The sequence below is a fragment of the Cherax quadricarinatus genome, chromosome 34, assembly GCF_038502225.1.
Source record: "Cherax quadricarinatus isolate ZL_2023a chromosome 34, ASM3850222v1, whole genome shotgun sequence".
In the NCBI taxonomy this organism is placed as follows: Eukaryota; Metazoa; Arthropoda; class Malacostraca; order Decapoda; family Parastacidae; genus Cherax; species Cherax quadricarinatus.
In genome coordinates, this window is record NC_091325.1 from 10,320,957 (window position 1) to 10,342,665 (window position 21,709).

The window sequence follows — 21,709 nt, forward strand, 5'->3', positions numbered from 1 at the left end:
GTGCGACCTCCACAACGTGTTGGTTTATTCCAACATGTATCTGTTGCATCTCCGCCTTCTTAAATTTAAGATTTTTATAATTAGAGAAGAGATAAGATGACTGGGGCCTGAATACAAACTTAAAGAAGAAAGCTTGAAATCTTCACTCAAGGAGAAAGACCTTGGGCGTGTAGATCGAAGCATACTGATAGAGGGGTAAATCAAATAACTTTTGCTGCGAATACGCATTTGGCGAATGTATAACCCTATTTATGATTAATGGAAGACCTTCTTAAATATTAAGCACAAGCACAGAACCCACACTTGGTACGCATGGAAAGAAACTAGAGAAAATACAGATGTTTGCAACGATACTTGTCCCGGAGTCAGGGAATGACTCTAAAACTGATCCGGGCGGCAACAGAGAATAAACAAACAATAACTACTTGATAGAGTGAACTGGAAAATACTGTTCGAGAAGTTAGGCAACAGCACATAAGGGGCTCTGATGGAAGTAATAAACACATGCGTACCACAATGATGTCAGGAAATATTTCATCTGCCTTAGGTGGTCTAGAAATGAACTAGACGAATGGGTAGTGGAAGCAGACTGCATACAAGCTTTTAGAATAACTAAAATAGGTTGAAGAGAGGACTAAGTGAACCTGTTAACGCCTACATAAGTTGAGGACTGGAGCTCAAACTTGATCCTGTAACCAAAAACAGGGGAAACACACACACACACACACACACACACACAGTGTCCCTGTTCGCAAATGATTTGAAGTTAATAAGGAGAATTAAATCAGATGAGGATTAGGCAGAACTTCAAAGAGACCTGGACAGGCTGGACACCTGGTCCAGCAACAGGTTACTCGAATTAAACCCCGCCAAATGCGAAGTCATGAAGATCGGGGAAGGGCAAAGAAGACAACAAACAGAGTATAGGCTAGGTGGGCAAAGACTGCAAACCTCGCTCAAGGAGAAAGATCTTGGGGTGAGCACGTCTCCGGAAGTACACACCAACCAGATAACTTCTGCAGCATATGGGCGCCTGGCAAACCTGAGAATAGCGTTCCGATACCTTTGTAAGGAATCGTTCAAGACACTGTACACCGTGTACGTCAGGCCCATACTGGAGTATGCAGCACCAGCTTGGAACCCACACTTGATCAAGCACGTCAAGAAATTAGAGAAAGTGCAAAGGTTTACGACAATGATAGTTCCAGAGTTAAGAGGAATGTCCTACGAAGAAAGGTTAAGGGAAATCGGCCTGACGACACTGGAGAACAGGAGGGTTATGGGAGACATGATAACGACATACAAAATACTGCGAGGAATTGACAGGGTGTACAGAGATATGATGTTCCAGGGATGGGACACAGAAACAAGAGGTCACAGTTGGAAGCTGAAGAGTCAGATGAGTCAAAGGGATGTTAGGAAGTTTCTCTTCAGCCATAGAGTAGTGGAGGTAGTGGAGGCAGGAACCATACACAGCTTTAAGACGAAGTCTGTCAAAGCTCATGAAGCATGGAGAGAAAGGACTTAGTAGCGTTCAGTGAAGAGGCGAGGCCAAGAGCTGAGTCTTGACCCCTGCAACCCCATTTAGGTGAGCATGTAAATCATTGCCATGTAAAGAAAAAAAAATATAATTGAATATGAAATAATGTAAAGAAATGAATATATATGATTATCATTATAATAAATTTGAGATACGAAACCACGATTAATTTTCAAATTAATGATATCAATATGATAATATTCAATAAACATTGTTAATTATAATATTTTATTTTGAAATTATCGTTTAGGACAAAACAAAAAAAATACGAACAAATACTATTTTCCCTAATTAAGTAAAGGAGAGGCATGATCTCATATAATTTATGTAACGGAAGACAGGCACGCTGCAGAACACTCTTTTGTTTGGACAACATTTCGCTCTCTGTAGAATTTTATGGATTTACAACAAAAAAATGTGTGAGACTGTCATTTTCACTGTTGTCGGCAATACGCCATTTGGATCTCATCCTAATACACTTAATAATTATTATAATCATGGGGAGGGCTAAACCCGTAGGTACTATACAGCACCTGTAGGGGATGGGGCTGGAAGGTATTTAAGTTCAGTTCAGGGAACTGGAGCAGAGATCCAATTCCCTAGAACAAGAGCCCCTCACCAGCGTCATGGAACTTCCCTTGAAGGGCTCCCTGATACACTGAAGAATACCTTGGCTGCTTGTCCCAAAATACGTTACACGCATTGTCACGTTACAAGGATTATCTAAGTGTCTGGTAAGGGTGTCATCATTTTAGAATGCTTCTAGCTCATAACACCTTGAATTGGTTGGTAGAATGAGAAAATATTTTACTAATGGAAAATTCATTTCATTGAACGGTTCTAATGTTCTTTTATTAAACACGATAATTTTATGATTTATGAATAATGCACAAATTATTATTAATGTTACAGCAATAAACGAAGAGGAAATGTTATTTGGAATAAAACAGGTTGACTGGAGAGGTCGGCAACAAAAGCGGCAGTGGGCAACACCAGCGGTACGATGGCGACTATATAAGCTGTGTGTGTAAGGAGTGAGACATCAGTCTCTAGACATCTCTTCCGTTCATACCTTGCAAAACCTGCAACATCTGCATCATGAGGACTGTGAGTACAGATATTCGTGGCCGAGTCGTGGTGCATACTTCAGTAGAAGTCCAATAAACAAGAATTTCCATCCCTTCTATTCAACAAAGTCACTAGCTTAATAATCAAGCAATGTTTAACTTCACAAAAATGTTTAGAATTAATTAAGATGAAGACAGAAAACTATTTAAAATATCATAACAACACAAGGAATAATTAATACCTAACACAGTGTAATAATTGTATATAATGATAAGAGCCATTATGAACACCTGACTGACCTTCCACTAAATTTATGCCATGGTACAGATTGTGATGTTGGCTCTGCTTGCTGTGGCGGCGGCTGACAAACGACCACTCACAACCTATGGAGCACCAGGCCCAGCACCTAGTCATGGTCACCAGGGACCTCAGATCGCTATCATCCGCGACGATCGAGTACACCCTGATGCCCAGGGCCTTTACTCCTTGAACTTGGAGACCGAGGACGGTATTGTGAGGCAGGAGTCTGGAGGCCCCGGCGGTAGTCAACAGGGCTCTGTCAGGTGAGTGTTTCCCTGTAGCTGACGACCATGTTCAATGTTGGGAAGACTTTTTCATTCACTATAAATTACCATTTGAAAGATCTCCATTTTTATCCATGTCTCTCACTTTTTTCCATCTCTTTTTCTTATCTTAGTCAGTGTCTTTGAATCTTATTACATAATTTACTCCTAAATTATGAATTTGCCTCAGTATTACGTAAACACTAACACATTCCTTTATCTTCTTCAGCTTCACTTTCCCTGACGGACAAGTATTTGATCTTAAGTTCGTCGCTGACGCCGCCGGCTACCAGCCCCAATCCTCCTTCTTGCCAGTGGCTCCTGAGTTCCCCCATCCAATCCCTCAGTTCGTACTGGACCAGATCGCATTTGCCGCTCAGGAAGACGCTGCCCGAGCACGTGGTGAAGTCAGGAGTCCATCCCCCAGCTACGGCGCTCCCTCAAAATAATATCAGTAAAATAGGAACTGCCATTGTTGGAAGAGCTGTTTTTCTTTTTTCTTAATGGTATTAACACTCCGATTCTGGTTATCACCATTAGTAAGCAATGCACCCTCTCCTCCATGCTGTTGTGTCATTTGCCCATTGAGTGTGTGTCGTGTGGAATGACTGTACATATATTTTGTCCTAATTTATTATTGTTAACACAATATGTGTTTCAAATAAAGGATATGCACTTGAATTTCCTTTGTTTTCTGTGACCAAATAATTGTGCGTTTTAAGTGACACTGAGAGATCAGAAAAGTTTCAAGGATATAGCTATTAACTATGAATTATTGCCACAACTATATTGTCACTGTGGCTCACACGAAAAATTTATATGTGAAATGATCCTAATAGTTTACTATATTATTTGGAAATAATTGTTTTAGATGCAGCCGTAATACTCTCATTATTTAATTCTTATTTACAGTAACCAATAATACTGAGGAATCCCTAGACAGTTATTTTAAAAAATTTCTTTACCTTCGAAAATTCTTGTTCGTCAACTTGAGAACGTATGTTCTCATAAGGCTTCAGTGTTGATGTATTTTATTTCCTAATTTTATGAAAATAAATTTCCTAATTTTATGAAAGTAAATTTCCTAGTTTTATGAAAGTAAATAATGGGGAGGTTTCCATGTGAAATCTTTTGAACCTTTATGCTGATCGGATTCAAATATTCAATACAAGTATTTGCTTCACAGAATAATTTTCCGAGTGGCAATTTCTCCATGTGATAAATTAATGTCTCTCTTAAATGGTTTGAAGTTTTAAAATCTGAAGCATCGAACCAAAAGTAAGATTCAGTTTAAGTCTTTTTCGGCAATTTCCTGACATAAATAAAGTTTTCATTATTGATTTTCATGCAATACCTAGAAAATGCCTTTTCAGATTTTCACCACTTGTGGGTTTTGCTTCAATGAAAGGTCTTATCGATTTTCGGTTGTGTATATCCCAAACTCTGGTCAACCAAGCTCTTGTTAGTTAGCCGCTAACAAGAGCTTGGTTGACCAGAGATACCTGACCCAGGGCCGGGAGCTGGATAAGGATAATTTTGCTGGATAAGGAAAATTTTTGCAAGTCATATTATTCCATGTATCAATCAATTCACCAATTAAATTGAAAAAAAAAAAAAAATAGGCGCATTGAAACAATGGTTTTCATGCGATTATATATATATATATGTTTCATCCGATGGGATTCAAATTTTCATCACTAATGTCTTATTTAGAGGAAGATTTGGAACGTTATTGAAATTTGTTAATGATAGTTGGCAAATTGTTTTGACCATTCCTCAGCTCCCTTTGATATATTTTTTTTTTTTTTTTTTTTTATATTTTTTTATTTAAGCGCTAGACCCATGCGGGTCATTCAGCGCAAGACGTAATAGAGGCTCGATCCTCCGTCTGCTGAGCGCCAGACAGATGCGCTTCCTATTTGAAATTTAAAAACAAAATTCTTATTTCAAGATTGTAGAGAATTTGAAATAGAACATAAGCGGGCAACGAAAACCGATAAAATATAATCCTGAAAACTAGAGGAGTTGAGCTAAACTACTTGCATGTCTTCAAGATGTTGATCTCCAGTTTCTGGATCTCTTGGGAAGATTGAGAAATAACTTCTAGATTTTTTGATGAAGTCGGGATGCAGCTCATCTGCTGCTTCAGGGTTTTGATTCTAAGCTACTAGATTCTTGTATGCCTTGCGTTATACATTCTGAGTTTCGGTGAGAGATAACGTATTAACAAAACATATCTAGTTTCTTAGTCATCTCTTGGATTTCACTACTACTTTCTTATTAATCGTTAGCAAAACACGTTTAAGATACTGATTATTTTTTATTTACATCACACACACACACATTCAGAGAAAAAAAACCCAAGAAACGATAAGAGCATATATGAACATAAGAACATAAGAACGAAGGAACACTGCAGCAGGCCTACTGGCCCATGCGAGGCAGGTCCAAGTCTCCTACCGGCTTAAGCCAATTCACCCAACCTAGTCAGGTCAGGTCACATTGACTTAAGGGAGGTACACGGCAATCGACCTGGTAGCACAAGCTATCAGGTCCAACTCACACCCACCCACATCCACTCATGTATTTATCCAACCTATTTTTAAAGCTACACAACGTTCTGGCCTCTATAACTGTACTTAGGAGTTTGTTCCACTCATCCACAACTCTATTACCAAACCAGTACTTTCCTATATCCTTCCTGAATCTGAATTTTTCCAACTTAAAACCATTGCTGCGAGTCCTGTCTAGGCTAGATATTTTCAGCACACTATTTACATCCCCTTTATTTATTCCTGTCTTCCATTTATACACCTCAATCATATCCCCCCTAATTCTACGTCTAGAGAGTGAAGATTCAGGGCCCTTAGTCTATCCTCGTAGGGAAGGTTTCTGATACTTGGGATCAACTTTGTCATCCTCCTTTGTACATTTTCCAGAGCATTTATATCCATTCTGTAATACGGTGACCAAAACTGTGCAACATAATCTAAATGAGGCCTAACCAAGGATGTATCGAGTTGAAGAACAACCTGAGGACTCCTATTATTTATGCTTCTTGATATGAAGCCAAGGATTCTATTAGCTTTATTGCGAACACTTATGCACTGTTGTCTTGGTTTCAGATTACTGCTAACCAGAACTCCTAAATCTTTTTCGCAATCCGTAATATTAAGATCTACATTATTTAGTTTATATGTGGCATGGTTATTGTCCTGTCCGACATTTAGAACTTTGCATTTGTCTATATCAAACTGCATCTGCCACTTCTCCGACCACTGCATCAGTCTATTCAAATCTTCCTTTAGTGCTCTAATGTCCTCGTCAGAATGAATTCGACGGCCTATTTTGGTGTCATCGGCAAACTTGCTGATGTCGCTCTTTATGCCCTTATCTATGTCGTTTATGTAGATTGTGAACAGCAGGGGGCCCAACACTGACCCCTGTGGAACACCGCTCGTGACGCTTCCCCACTCTGATTTCTCCCCATTTATGCAAACTCTCTGCTGCCTATTTGTCAACCATGCCTCTACCCAGGAAAAAATTTCTCCTCCTATTCCATGTGCCTTAATTTTCCTCAATAGTCTCTTAGGTGGGACCCTCTCAAAAGCCTTACTGAAGTCCATATACACAATATCATATTCATTACCATGATCTACCTCCTCAAATACCTTAGTAAAAAAAGTTAGTAAATTCGTAAGGCAGGAACGCCCCTTTGTAAAACCATGCTGAGATTCGTTGATTAATTTATGCTTTTCAAGGTGGCTACGAACTGCCTCGGCAATTATTGATTCCATAAATTTTCCCACTATGGAGGTTAGGCTTATTGGTCTATAGTTCGAAGCTAAGGACCTGTCACCTGCTTTGAAAATGGGTATCACATTTGCCTTTTTCCACTTATTTGGCACCATGCCAGTTTGTAGTGATATGTTGAAAAGATTAGCCAAAGGATTGCTAAGCTCCTCTTTACATTCCTTTAGAACCCTTGCATACAGTTCATCAGGGCCTGGGGATTTGTTAGGTTTTAATTTATCTATTTGCCTAAAGACCATGTCACTTGTGACCCTAATCGTGCACAGTTTATTATCGTCCTGTTCTACATAATTTATCATTTCTGGAATATCGCTGGTATCCTCCTGTGTAAAAACTGAGAGGAAGTATGTGTAAAAAATTCTACACATTTCCTTATCACTGTCAGTGAGCTGACCCGAGGAACTTTTGAGTGGGCCTATCTTGTCCCTGATCTTACTTCTGTATACCTGAAAGAATCCTTTTGGGTTAGTCTTCGATTCTCTTGCAACTTTAACCTCATAATCTCTTTTTGCTTTTCTAATTCCCTTTTTTATTTCTCTCTTTAACTGAATATATCGATTTCTTAATTGCCCCTCTCCTCTTTTGATTTGCCTATATATGCCTCTCTTTTGACCAATCAGATATTTTAATCTATTGTTCATCCATTTAGGATCATTTTTGTTTGATCTGATTTCCCTATTTGGAACATAATTTGACTGAGCAGCTAGAACTATGCCCTGAAAAGCGTCATATCGGCAACCATCACCACCTACCTGACCCTTAGTCAGGTCATTCCAGTTCAGCCCACCTAAGTAATTTTTCAGTCCTATGAAATCAGCCAAGCGAAAGTCAGGGACGGAGACTTGATTGCCATTATTAGGGGAATTCCATGATATATTAAAACTGAGTGATTTGTGATCACTTTCCCCAAGCTCATCATTAACCTCAAGATTATTAATTAGTGTTTCCCTACTGGAAAGAACCAAGTCAAGGAGGTTATTTCCACTAGTTGGCTCTGTCACAAACTGTTTTAAAAAACAATCCTGGATCGTATCAAGAAAGTCACCTGACTCTAAATTTTCTGTCAAATTGCTCCAGTGAATCTGTCTATAGTTAAAATATCCCATTAGTACAACATTTTCGTATGTAGATGCCTTACGAATTTCGTCCCATAGAAGTTTACTGCACTCCCTAGAAAGATTTGGGGCCCTGTAAATCACACCCAAAATTAGTTTTTCTCGGCCCTCGAGAAGCTGTAACTAAACAGATTCAGTGGCCGACGCTTCTAATTTTATATCTTGTTTAACACAACAATTTAAATTGTCTCTGACATACATCGCTACTCCACCACCCTTCCTGTTAACCCTGTCAGTGTGGAATAATTTATAGCCTTGTATGTGACATTCAGAGGGCATCTCTCTATCTTTCAGATTGAGCCAGGTCTCTGTTATAGCAATAATATCTATGTTTCCTGCACTTGCAATTAATCTTAGCTCATCTATCTTATTTCTTACACTCCTGCTATTAGTATAGCAAATCTTAAGGGAGCTAGTCCCTTGCTGCCCTCTGCTGTCCCCCTTTGTTTGCTGACCTGATCTATTGTCTTTATTTATAACTTCATGCTGAATGCCTTTTATACATTTACTGTTTCCAATCCTAGTGTTGCAACCTGCTTGTTTCCCACACACACCCATACCTTTATCTTCTATCAGTTTAAAATCATAGGCATTTCACCAATGGCCTTCTCAATTGAGTTTGCAAGTGCTACCACCCCAGCCCCAGAGAGATGTACCCCATCCCTTGCATACATATGATGTTTGCCATAAAAGTTGTTCCATTTGTCAATGAATGGGATTGCAAGTTCCTTGCAGTATCTGTCTAGCCAGCAATTTACACCAATTGCCCTAGACAACCATTCATTTCCTACTCCCCTTCTTGGCAAGATGCTACATATGATTGGGACCCCTCCCTTAGATTTAATGAAATCGATAGCTGACCTGTACTTATCTAGCAGCTCTTCTCTCCTACCCTTCCCAGTATCATTTCCACCAGCACTGAGACAGATAATGGGCTTGTTCCCATTACCTGACATGATATTATCCAGCCTGTTAACTATGTCCCCAACACCAGCTCCAGGGAAGCACACTCTATCTCTCATCTTCTTATTCCTATTACAAAAAGAACGGTCAATATATCTTACCTGAGAGTCACCAACCACAAGAATGCGCTTACCTCTGTTAGCATGGGCAGTAGTACCCTTACCTTCACTGGCCACTGAAGTACATTCATCCTGAAGAACAGAGAAGCGATTTCCTACCTTCAGATCTTCACTCTTAACTTTCCTTATTCTGATTCTCCTCCCATTAATGGTTACCACTCGCCACTTGTAGCAGGTGCTGGACTGCACCTCACTGCTGGTAGCCGTTGCTACCTCCCCACCTACAGCCTCCTCACAGAGGGAGACAGACTGCATCTCACTGCTAGAAGCCTCATTCCCCACAACTCCAGCCACCTCACACTCTCTCCCAGACCCATTGAGGTGGACTTTCAGCCTCCTAATCTCCTCCTGGAGAAGCAAGACCTCCTCCTTCAACTCTCCAACCTCAATTTTTAAAACATTTCAGAAGCAAGCCATGCTTTGTAACCGTCCACGCTAATCCCCAAAGCTTAAAGCAAATTTGAGAATGACATAGCACTGATGGCCAGAACAAAACTGCAACTTCACAAATAAACATTGGAAAGAAGGCAAACAATTTCCAACAAATAAAATACAAAATTCTAGGAGGTGTTCTATGATCAATCTTGAGCAATACCAGAGACCATGGTGAATGGGCGGATAAACAGTAAGGGACATCACCACATCAAATGAGAAAGAATAGATGATATTAGGGAAGTTACAATAAAACCTATAGCAGTAGGCAGCATCTTTCCATGAAGAGTGATAAGAGAAAAAAAACTGCGCTACCATATAATGAAGAAAAATACCAAAAGAATTGCGGAAACTAATGAATTGGTGGAAAACTACAATAATGGTTCCCTAAACAAGACAATGGGCAAGATACACTTATTTACAGGTTGGTATTGTTTATAGGAATAGTTTCAGAGGCATTTACAAAGAATATAAGCAAGAGAATAACGGAGATAATATCAGGAGAGGATTGTTTGACCCTATGTTTGAAGAAAAAAATTACAGCATTGAAGATTGTTCCTACCTCTTCTCAACCACGAAAAAGTTATTCAACAGAAGGCAGAGAGAACATATAAAATACATAGGATACAAAAACACTAAACCAATAAAAGCGAATTTAAAACTATATGGAAAGACGAATGAGAAAGGAGATGTGCCACAAGAAACGGAACTTGGGACATTCGAGATACTGCATGTGTTTCTTTATTCTCAGATCTTAAGGAATATGAAACCAGTTACAAGATGAACTGAAGGAGGCAGACTAGATACACGTTTTTATGGGTAGGTACAACAAAGCCAAGAGGCTGAGTTAAAGGTGGGCTCAGGAGATGAGAAAGGGCTCTTGCAAACACTACTAGTTGAAAAAAGACACAAATACACACTTCGTGGTGTACTAAAATAAATGATGGTTACCCAGTTATGTGAAAAAATAAGGTCGACCACATTTTCGAGGGAATTGAAATAAGGAATATCATCTCTTAAATACTGTTTACATTATTAATAATAAATATTGTGTAATTCAATACCATACACCGTACTTGCAGTTATGAACTATATGACGTTGTCAGAAAGAAAAATATTGAAAAGTTATGATGAACCAATATATTTTTTCTAAGCTTAATATAAGATATGACTTTTCTGATATAATTTAAATAATTACACGATAACTAAGAAATTAAAAGTTATGCATGCTGATACACTGAATAAATAACAAGCTATAGAGCAAACTTTAACTGATACAAAGTTTCACGCTGTTTAAAGCATTATCAAGTTAGAGTGAAACATTGTCCTTAAAAGTAACCGTTCTGCAATGACCTGATACCCTTAAGAGAAACTTAGCTATGCGTCCCGAAATACACTTTAAACAATTATTTTGTTTGTATGTATCAAGTAGTATTATTCTGTTTGGCAGCGAAGTAATTATCTAACATTTCTAGTCCATGGTTCCTGGAACTGATAGTATCAATCCTGAAACTCCTTTACTGTACCTTATAAAATTATTTAATGTTTCAAGAACGATACTTATTGGTTATTAGCAATAATAACTAATAAACATACAAGAAATATAATTTGTAATGAAATATCTTGAATGAAGAGGCAGGTAAAAAGGTCGGCAACAACAAAAACGGCGGTGGGCAACACGAGCGACTTGACGGCTATATAAACTGGATGTTTGAGGAGTGAGGCATCAGTGTCTTGACTAGAACTCTCCGACTCATACCTTGCAACACTCGCAACACCTGCAACATGAAGTCTGTGAGTACTACCATTCATAGGCGAGTCATGATGAATATATCTGAAGATACCCTATTAACAGGAGCTGGCATGCTTCTTGTTTAAGAAAGTCACTTTCTTCAACTGTTTAACAGAGCCAAAATGCTCAGTCGTTTGGCACAGTCAAAACTGCTTAATTGCTTAACAAAGTCATATACCTTAATTGTTTAACAAAGTCATATACCTTAATTGTTTAACACAGTCAAACTGCATAATTTTTAAACATCAATGGTTCTGAATCATTTATTAAAGTCAAAAAACTCAATTGTTTTCAACTGAAAATGCGTAATAATTTAAAAAAATTGGTTTGTTAAATTGGTTAACAAACTACGGAGCGTAATTTCTAGCAATGTGACACTGCTCAGATGCTTAACCAAGTCGTCTTATTTATTTGTTTATCAGTCCCACAGTGTACATTTTTTTGCAGTGCTCCAACTATTTAATATAGCAACGCTGCCCTATTTGAGAAGATATTTTTCCATACATGATATGTACACATGATATATGCATACGGTGCACACGATATGTGTACTGTATGCTGAGAGTTTGTTTCTTAAACCAGGAACTAAAGAAAATTATTCTCATTTCGTGGTGAAATGGTTACGTGCAGGTTTAATAACTCTATTGTAGTCAATAGGCTTTCGACACCATTAACCAACCCCTTCTCTAAATATATTTAATTTCACATTGACTTTTGCATTTCTACCAAAGTACCATACGAAATCCTTGGGTTATACAAGAGTCAGAAAACCATTATTCTAAACTAAATTTCGTTGTCTTCAATAATATTTAATATATTGAAATGATCACGAATGTTGGTAAGGAACCATTGCGAACCGGTAAACGGATCACTGGAAAATTATTTCCATCCAAATGTCATTTGTGACCCTAGCTTCTCCTGTGGTACAGATTGTAATGTTGGCTCTGCTTGCTGTGGCGGTGGCTGATAAGCGACCACTCACAACCTATGGAGCACCAGGCCCAGCACCTAGTCATGGACACCAGGGACCCCAGATCGCTATCATCCGCGACGATCGAGTACACCCTGATGCCCAGGGCCTTTACTCCTTAAACTTGGAGACCGAGGACGGTATTGTGAGGCAGGAGTCTGGCGGCCCCGGTGGTAGTCAACAGGGCTCTGTCAGGTGAGTGCTTCATTGTACCTGACGACCATGATCAATGTGTGGAAGTCCTTTTCATTCACTAATAATTACTGTCTAAAAGATCTCCATTGTTATCAGTCTCTCTCTCTCTCTCTCTCTCTCTCTCTCTCTCTCTCTCTCTCTCTCTCTCTCTCTCTCTCTCTCTTTCTCTCTCTTTCTATTTCTTCTTCTCTTAGTCAGTGTCTTTGAATCTTCGTAAATCTTTGTACGTAATTTACTCCTAAATTATGAGTCGTGTCAACGAAAAAAATATCAAAATTAAAAAAAAAAAAAATGTACACGCTACATGATCTCACTCAGTATTACGTAAGCACCAACATATTTCCTTATCTTCTTCAGCTTCACTTTCCCTGATGGACAAGTATTTGACCTTAAGTTCGTCGCCGACGCCGCCGGCTACCAGCCCCAATCCTCCTTCTTGCCAGTGGCTCCTGAGTTCCCACATCCAATCCCTCAGTTCGTACTGGACCAGATCGCATTTGCCGCTCAGGAAGACGCTGCCCGAGCACGTGGTGAAGTCAGGAGTCCATCCCCAAGCTATGGCGCTCCCTCAAAATAATAAGTTTTAATGTACAGTTGGATCTACCACAGATGAATTACATCATCTGTGAGGAACCACTTGATTTTTACTGCCGTTGACACACTGAGCGAGGAAGGTAAATGGGCTGTTATGTGCTCATTGGTATTATTTCATGTAGAATGAGTGTAAATAGTTTGTCATAATTTATAACTGTTCAACAGTTTGTGTTTCAAATAAAGTATATTGAATGTAATTGCAGTCATTTATGTGACCGATTAAAGGTGTGTCCTCAGCAACCCTGACAAGTATGTCCGTCATGGCAGGCACCGATGTGGGGGCCGATAATACGAGAGATAGGAAAAACCAGGAAAAACTCGATTAGGGCTTTAATGGATAAATGTAAATTTAAACCAGAATAAATTCTATATATTGACTGATATCCTAAAAGGTATAGCTATTAGTACGCATCTCTGAAATATCCCCAGACAACGTTTTAAAAGGTTGCATGAGAGGCACAGGCCTACAAAAGCAGGAAGGGGGAAATAAGAGTTACTATTGCATGCAAAGAGCAGAACAAGGATATCGAATGCAATCGCAGAAAATGGAAACCTTTTGCTGAGAGTTACTTCCATATTTGAGGGAATTAATTTATGGTGAGGGCTATTTAATGTACTATAAAAGAAAAACAAACTGATGTGGGTGTTAATTTTAACTGATACATGATACAATTATTATAGCTTAATGCCAAACAATCGATGCTAAATTATGGTTATATTCACAATAATAAATGAATCTAAATGGTTTGGTCATGATTCATTAAGGAACTACGTTCATGCTTGATCAGCATTGACTCGAGGTTTCTTTCATTGGGAAACACATTAGGCATAATGGCCTTTGCATTTGCCTAATCCAGAGGGTGTCCATATAAACTTTAATAAGAAAAAAAATAATTGAAACTCAGCCCGGCCACATGGCGTATTTATATTGTGCAAACCTCTGTTCAATCTCATTACCTGGTGGACTCGGGTAAAATCCCTGGCAGGAAAAGTAAACTGCACAATATAACATAGTAAGAGAAATCCTAATAAATGTTTCACAGTGGAATTATCTTGACAGTGACATTCACATCTAAAAGGTTTAGCACACCAGGAAATTCAGTAGGGTTTTAATTCTACAATAAACCTAGCGTGTTTTTAATGGATGATAGCATTGCTTTATTTCTCTCCTGAGCGTTTTTTGTAGTTGACATAGCTGTCTTAACGAAATGTTGTGGATGCCTCAATTTAGACAATAATGGGCCTACTTTTTCTTGCCTCACCTTTGGCATTCTAGAAGGCTCTGTTCTCATGATTCAGCTTCACATTGTTCAAAGCTATGAAGAACACTTCTCCAAGGATGCCCACCTCAAACTCCTACTTCAAGGATGATGGACTGATTTAACTGGCTTTGCCTTTCTAACGCTTCTGTTGTCTACATATTTGCCAACTTCTGTACACGACTGATTAAGCCTACTTCATAAGTAAAACGTTCCGGAATAAGGATCCCAAATGTTTGACATCTGTCTTATCTTCTTGTAGTACTGCATACCATTATTAAATTACATATGACTTATTTATTTACTTGTGGTATTGCACGCCCTTATTATACTCATTAAGGAGTTTATTTAACTCATTTACGAGGAATTTAGAACTACATATTATCAGTTTTCATAAACGGAGTGAATAAAAATACCATTCTTAACTCGCTTCTTGTGATCTGAGAAACAAAATTAATGTATGAGAGCGCACTTCTAACCTTCAAAAAAAAAAAAAAATAATAATTTCCTCAGTTTTCTGAAATGAAGTGTGTAGACAGTTTTGTATTGAACAATAAGCTTAATCGGTTTATCCTAGGTAAGATGTAATCAAAACTTTTCTCAGCTGGTATATAGCACAGTATATCGCAAACATATCTGCACCCTCTGACATTTCCAGGTAAAAATTTTCTTCATAAAATTAGTTTAAAAAATTTTCATATTTATATATCAATTGAAACCGAGTTGTGGGGATTTTCCATAGTAATGCCATACTTTCGGACATAAACACTCTCGTTAGAAAAGTATTTGCTAACAACTGCACATTTTAAGAAATTCATTAACCGAATCATGATAAAAGGGCAAGTCATATTTGTTTATTGTTAAACAAAGCTGTCACGTCAAATCTAACATTACGTTGCATCACGTTTCTCGGTTAAAGCTATGATATACTTTTATGTGTAAACACAGTACTTTTCCAGTAATTGTGATTAAAAGATTGACTATCATTTTGGAAAGTTATAGGTTGCTGACCACACAGACGTAATGAGTGATCTATCTGGACTGTCCGGTTTATAAGTCTTCATGAAACTGTAAAAATAAAACAAGGTTCCTGACTTAGGGAAAAACCTGCTTAATTAGAAGTTCAGTGCAGCTAACGAGGCTGACAAGTCTATATACTTGTAATGTATCCTTTATTTATTTTTTTCTCGGGGGGAGGGATTTTACTTCCCATGCACTTCTGCGTTTATATTTGCAATATATCTTTTTTAACCTTGTGTATCATATCTAACACAGAATAGATGAATGTATATATATGAAAGAAGCCATTTTAGGGACGAGGTGGGGGAAGGGAGAGGAGACAAAGGGGATATGGTGGAAAATGAATTAAAGATAAGGGAAAAAGAATTGAAGTGAAGGTAGGAGAAGAATGTTAGTCGCCCTTAATTAAAGAGAATTCTCACCATTCTTCTAGAAGGGATTTTGTTTGCCACTCTATAAGTTCCCACTTTTATAATACACTCTCTCTCTCTCTCTCTCTCTCTCTCTCTCTCTCTCTCTCTCTCTCTCTCTCTCTCTCTCTCTCTCTCTCTCTCTCTCTCTCTCTCTCAATCAATCTATCTATCTATCTATCTATCTATCTATCTATCTATCTATCTATCTATCTATCTATCTATCTATCTATCTATCTATCTATCTATCTATCCTGTCTTTCTTCTTTTACACAGGGTTTGACATGGTTAAGGATTCCTAACTTTATTGACAAGCTATTTACAGGTTAAGGATTCCTAACTTTATTGACAAGCTATGAGCTGTTGCATACATCATCTCATTTGAAACCATTTTTATTGTTGAGACATACAAGTAGGAAACAGGATGAAGTTGGAGCTATCTGTGGGCCAGCATTTTTATTTGATCAACTGACTTCATCTCGTTGACAACATAATGCTGAACGAATCTGTTCCATACTCGAGTCATCCTGGGGATAAATGATCTCAGATGAAGTGATGTTCTGGAGAAGGGTGCAGCCAGAGTGAAGTTGCTGCTTTCTGCCCGTCTTGTGGTATAGAAGCTTGCTTCACGCTGTCCTCAAAGTAGATCCAAGTGTGGTACTTTGACAATGTTGGCCTTGTACATAACAGTAAGGCCATCCACATCCCTCCTGTTTTGAAGGCTCTGCTGAAATGACATATCTATCTAGGATTGGTCCAGGCGAGATATGAGACGTCTTGCTCTGTTCTCTACTCTGTCAAGCAGTCGCAGCTGAGATGGGGGGAAGGCAAACCAAGAAAGTGGGGCATACTCAAGATGTGAGCGTACTTGTGCCTTGTACAAAATCTTACAACCCCTGCTGTCAAGCAGATGCGAGATACGGCGAAGTGCTGTAAGCTTCCTGGCTGCCTTGTTTGCAAGATTTACAACGTGGTTCTTGATGGTCAGTTTGGAGTCAAATTTCACCCCAAGGATATCAACTTCTTCCCCAGATGCCAACACCCTCCCATTCATCCTTACTGCACCGGCATTGCCATCATGGCGCCTAGAGACCATCATCATTTGTGTTTTCTCTGATGCAAATGTTACTTGCCATCTATTTCCCCAAACTGATATAGCTAGCTCTTAGCTGGTGATTGATGTAGCTTAGAGCAGCTGGCATTTCTTCTCTTGGATAAGTGAATGTCAGTGTATAGTCGTCTGCATATGCATGGGATTCTGGGATGAGATGAAGAAGGTCACTGAAGTAGACATTCCATAACAATGCTCCCAGCACGCTTCCTTTGGAACACTTGCCCCAATGGGATGTCTTGCTGATTCCGTTCCTTTGAGAATTACCCTTAGAGATCTACTATGAAGGTAATCACTGAGGAGACATAACGTAGAGCCTGCAGTTCTCAGAGCTTGCAGTTTTGCTAAGAGGCCCTGGTGCCACACCCGGTCAAAAGCACCAGCAATGTCCAGTGCTACCACACAGCTGACTTCTGATTCGTCCAGTGACTGGTGCCACTTAGTGGAGAGGTTTAACAACGGGTTAGCAGCAGAGTAACCTTTCCAGAAGCCATATTGACGGTCACAAAGTAGCGAGTGGTAGTCAAAAAACTCTGCCATTTGTCTTGAGATTATTGTCTCAAGGATCTTGCTAGTGATTGACAGCAGTGACACTGATCTGTAGTTGCTGAGTTCTGCTCTGCTCTTCTTTTTGTGAACAGGGACTACATTTGCCTCTTTCCACAGAGAAGGCCATTTACACTGTACTAGGCAGTGCTGAAAGATGCGAGTTAGAGGTGCTGATAGCTGGTCTGCATGTCTTCTCAGCAATCTTGGGCTCAACTTGTCTGGGCCCACAGCCTTTTCTTGGTCAAGCGATTTAAGAAGGAAATGCACCTCCTCCTGCATTATTGTTACCACAATAATATATATATATATATATATATATATATATATATATATATATATATATATATATATATATATATATATATATATATATATATGTATATATATATATATATATATATATATATATATATATATATATATATATATATATATATATATATATATATATATATATATATATATATATATATATATATATATCGTGCTGAATAGGTAATATGATTGATAGGGAAGTAACCTGTGTATACGATTTTTGTGCTCAGAGGCCATTATTCCTCACCTTTGATCAAGCCTTAAGGTGGAAAGCAATGACCAATGTAGCCAGTGAACCATTTAAATTATTGTATATACCAGAAAGGAGCTTCCTTGAATGCAGAGGACTTATGATGGTAGAATTAGACTTTCAGGAATATATAAACAGTGGCAAATCTGTAACAAGAGAGGTTAGATGATACTCTTTCAATTTTAAGAATGCAGCAAAAGCGTTCGGTTCCCCAATTTGGACGCCACTGTGACCTATGAATGAAATATATGAGCATTGTAATGAGCGTTTCTTGTTGCAATACAAGGAGATGAGTGATGTTCTTTGACACGTCTCAAAATCAGAAAACGAAGAAAATTTTTAAAGTCATCTCAGTTCTCTTAAAGAAATGCTTCCGTATTAAACAGTTGCTTAGCACAATTTTTGTGAAGATCGACCTACAACAGATCGTATTCAAGAGCCTGATCTGGAAGTATTTGCTATCTTCTAAAGCGGGCACTATGGACCGGACCATCATCAATAAGCTCCTTGAATATGTGCTGCTGAGAACCATGAAAGACTAACACATTGTTGGATAATAGCAGTCATTATAATCAATATTTGTTGTCAATAATGACAACAAATGTTGATTATAATGGTGCCATGAAGAATGTAAGAGATACAGAGTATCTAACAAGCGAGCAACAGTAAAAATAGCAAAAACAGGACATGGAAAAGACAAGATGGATATAACCTGTCTTCTGGAGATTGTGCTGATGCGATACTTATATATAAGTTAGATCTTTTATATTAAAATGAATTATTTAGGTTGTTCACTTCTTTCATGAGAAATAAAAGAAAAAAATTATTGTTTAAATGTTTCATATACCACTTTCAGGATAAGGAAAATTGCAGATTCTTATTGCTTAGTGATAAAATAAACTTATCACTTTATTTATTTAAAGTGAAGTTATTCTGGCATAATATTGCAGCGCCATCCATTATTGCATGTATGACACTTAAACATGTATGACTATAGCATGTATGACTTTATAACACATATAAATAACACTATAGTATGTAGGACTCTGTAGCATGTATGGCACTATAGCATGTATGACAAGATATAAATATAGTATCTAATAATGTATATGCATAAATGTATATACAGATCATTACATAATAAATTAAATACCAAATAAATACACTAGGAACACAAAAGCTACATCACAATTATCGAGTTGAAAGCCTAGCTGGTGGGATGAAGATGGAGTCATACGAGTGTAAAGACTCGATTATGTTTCACTGCGTCCGCCGGAATCGCCAACGAACCGTATCTATGACTGTAGAAATGGTTGGTCTGTCAAGTAATTACTTGGAGGGAGCACCGTAGCTTGGGGATGGACTCCTGACTTCACCTCGGGCGCGTTCAGCGTCTTCCTTAGCAGCGAAGGCGATCTGGTCCAGCACGAACTGAGGGATTGGGTGGGGGAATACAGGAGCCACTGGCAGGGCGGAGGACTGGGGCTGGTAGCCGCCTTCGTCAGCGACGAATTTCAGTTCGAACACTTGTCCGTCGGGATGAGTGAAACTGTGGAATAAAAATGGGAATGTAATGAAATAAGCTCCAATGGTGATGGGTAAAGCACTAACGGTATTATGTGGGGTAGTACTGGAGGCAGATAAGGCAGTAATGGTTGCGGATAAGGCAGTAACATGGATGGATGAAACAGTAATAGTGGTGGGGTGGGGCAATAATTGGTAGTGGGTGAGGCAGTAAGGGTGGGTGTGATTGTAATAGTGGTGAGTGAGATAGTAATATTAAGTGAGGCAGTAAAGGATTAGGCAGCAAAAGGTGTAGGTGACGAAGATAATAATTATTGGTGATACAGTGGTGATGATGGGTTAGGCAGTAATAGTGATGCGTGAAGCAGTACTGGTGATACAGGATATAGTAATGGCAATGCGTGAACTAGTAGTGATAAGTTAGCTAGTAATAAGGAAGGGTAAGCTAGGATTGGTGATGATTTAGTAATGGCGATGAGTGAGCTGATAAAGGTAATGGGTGAGGTAGTTATAGAGATGGATTAGCTAGTAATGCTGATGAGTGAACTAGTAATGGTGCTGTATCAGCTGGTAATGGTGTTGGGTGAGTTGTTAAAGGTGATGGGTGAGCTGGGAATAGTTATGAGTGAGTTAATTTTGGTAAAGGGTAACTTATTAATGACAATAGTTGAGCTAATAATGGTGACTGGGGAAGGAGAAAATTGTTGAAGCAAAGAATAAGTTTTGGTACAAAGACGTTTGAGAGATCTGGGTGTGGATTTGAAACAAAGTACTGTTTTTTTAATAATTTAATGAGAACTGCGATGAGGAAAATATTGCCATGGTATGTGTTAGTGCTAACAGGCAGAATTAGTCGTATAAAACAACGTAACGTTACATCCTAATTTTTTTTGTTAAATGCTTAATTAATACATGTATCTACAAAGAAATGCTATTGGATGAACGCTAAGGCATATCTCCCGTAAACTGCCTTACCTGACAGAGCCCTGCTGACTGCCACCGACACCACCAGACTCCTGCCTACGAATTCCGTCCTCGGTCTCCACGGTAAAGGAATAGAGTCCCTCTGCGTCAGGGTGCACTCGGTCGTCGCGGATGATAGCTACTGGAGGTTTCCCATGGCCAAGAGATGGTGCCGGTGCTCCATAGGAAGCGCTTGGTGCTCTGTCAGCCGCCACCAAAGCCAGAAGAGTGAACAACACAAACTGTGACAAGAGAGACATAAGGAATAGTTAGTTTTGCTAGAAAATGTAATGGCAGCAGAGGATGTTGGGTGTTGTAATAATTACTATGGAGCAGGGGTAGAGTTTATAATATCAGTTACTCTAGGGAAGGTTATTCATTCCTTCAGCCCTTGTGGTTTAGCGCTTCTTTTTTATTATAATAATAATATTATTCATTCCTTACTGTTAGGTGGTTTAAGCTTAATTTGATCATAAAATTAACATACATGGAAATCATTTTGTAAAAATTAATGCTCAGCTAGTGCGTAAAAAATACCGATATACTCCTCGGGGAATCTTGTAGTGCATAAAACTGCTAATTGCAGAACTGGGCAAATAAACATTATATCGATAGTTCGGGGACTGGAACTGACCAAGAAATAGATACATATTTTGTTTTTTTTTTTGAAAAAAAAGAAAAAAAAAAAGACAGTTGCAATTTAACGCAATTTAACCGGAGTCAACACATGTACAGTGTTTACTTTGCATAGAGGCTTATGGCACATGAGTTACTCACAGTCTTCATTTTGCAGATATTGTAGACTGGGAGTGGGAGAGCTGAGATGTGGTGACTGATGCTGCTCCTTGGATGAACACAGCTTATATAGCTACCACAGCGTCGGCTGCTGCTGCTTATCGACCACTTTGCTTGCAAAGCTGCCTTCAATTTCAACCGCATAACTCTCCATATCTCCTGTTTTTTACTAGTAATATCTTCATTACTTAGGCATAATTCCCTGAGTAAATACATATTTATTACCGCCAAGTAATCCATGCATACACTGGGTTACCGGGAAACGTTTCTGATAACCTGTGAATGATTTTTTTTTCCTCGATGCCCCCAGAACATGCCCCAGTTGGCCAGTTCAAGGTGCACTAGTCCA

The 21,709-nt window shown here is 38.7% G+C and overlaps 3 protein-coding genes across 3 annotated transcripts; 2 read left to right on the forward strand and 1 right to left on the reverse strand.

The window, feature by feature from the left end:
- Nucleotides 1-2,558: 2,558 nt before the first annotated feature.
- On the forward strand, nt 2,559-3,852 carry LOC128693752 (cuticle protein AM1199). Its single transcript, XM_053783604.2, has 3 exons — nt 2,559-2,647; nt 2,936-3,171; nt 3,401-3,852. Exons 1-3 carry the CDS (start codon nt 2,639-2,641, stop codon nt 3,618-3,620), a joined length of 465 nt encoding a protein of 154 aa, XP_053639579.1. The 5' UTR covers nt 2,559-2,638; the 3' UTR covers nt 3,621-3,852.
- A 7,442-nt stretch (nt 3,853-11,294) lies between these two features.
- On the forward strand, nt 11,295-13,361 carry LOC128693753 (cuticle protein AM1199). Its single transcript, XM_053783605.2, has 3 exons — nt 11,295-11,407; nt 12,335-12,570; nt 12,928-13,361. Exons 1-3 carry the CDS (start codon nt 11,399-11,401, stop codon nt 13,145-13,147), a joined length of 465 nt encoding a protein of 154 aa, XP_053639580.1. The 5' UTR covers nt 11,295-11,398; the 3' UTR covers nt 13,148-13,361.
- Nucleotides 13,362-18,952: 5,591 nt separating this feature from the next.
- On the reverse strand, nt 18,953-21,471 carry LOC128693754 (cuticle protein AM1199). Its single transcript, XM_053783606.2, has 3 exons — nt 21,343-21,471; nt 20,578-20,807; nt 18,953-19,627 (listed from the first exon to the last, which is right to left on the reverse strand). The coding sequence occupies exons 1-3, from the start codon at nt 21,349-21,351 to the stop codon at nt 19,408-19,410; spliced, it is 459 nt and encodes a 152-aa protein (XP_053639581.1). The 5' UTR covers nt 21,352-21,471; the 3' UTR covers nt 18,953-19,407.
- Between the last annotated feature and the right edge of the window lie 238 nt (nt 21,472-21,709).

Excerpts from the sequence above, each read along its gene's own strand:
- LOC128693752 (XM_053783604.2), top strand. Across the intron at positions 3,172-3,400 it reads AGTCAACAGGGCTCTGTCAG|CTTCACTTTCCCTGACGGAC; the intron begins GTGAGTGTTTCC and ends TATCTTCTTCAG.
- LOC128693753 (XM_053783605.2), top strand. Across the intron at positions 12,571-12,927 it reads AGTCAACAGGGCTCTGTCAG|CTTCACTTTCCCTGATGGAC; the intron begins GTGAGTGCTTCA and ends TATCTTCTTCAG.
- LOC128693754 (XM_053783606.2), bottom strand. Across the intron at positions 19,628-20,577 it reads AGTCAGCAGGGCTCTGTCAG|TTTCACTCATCCCGACGGAC; the intron begins GTAAGGCAGTTT and ends TTTATTCCACAG.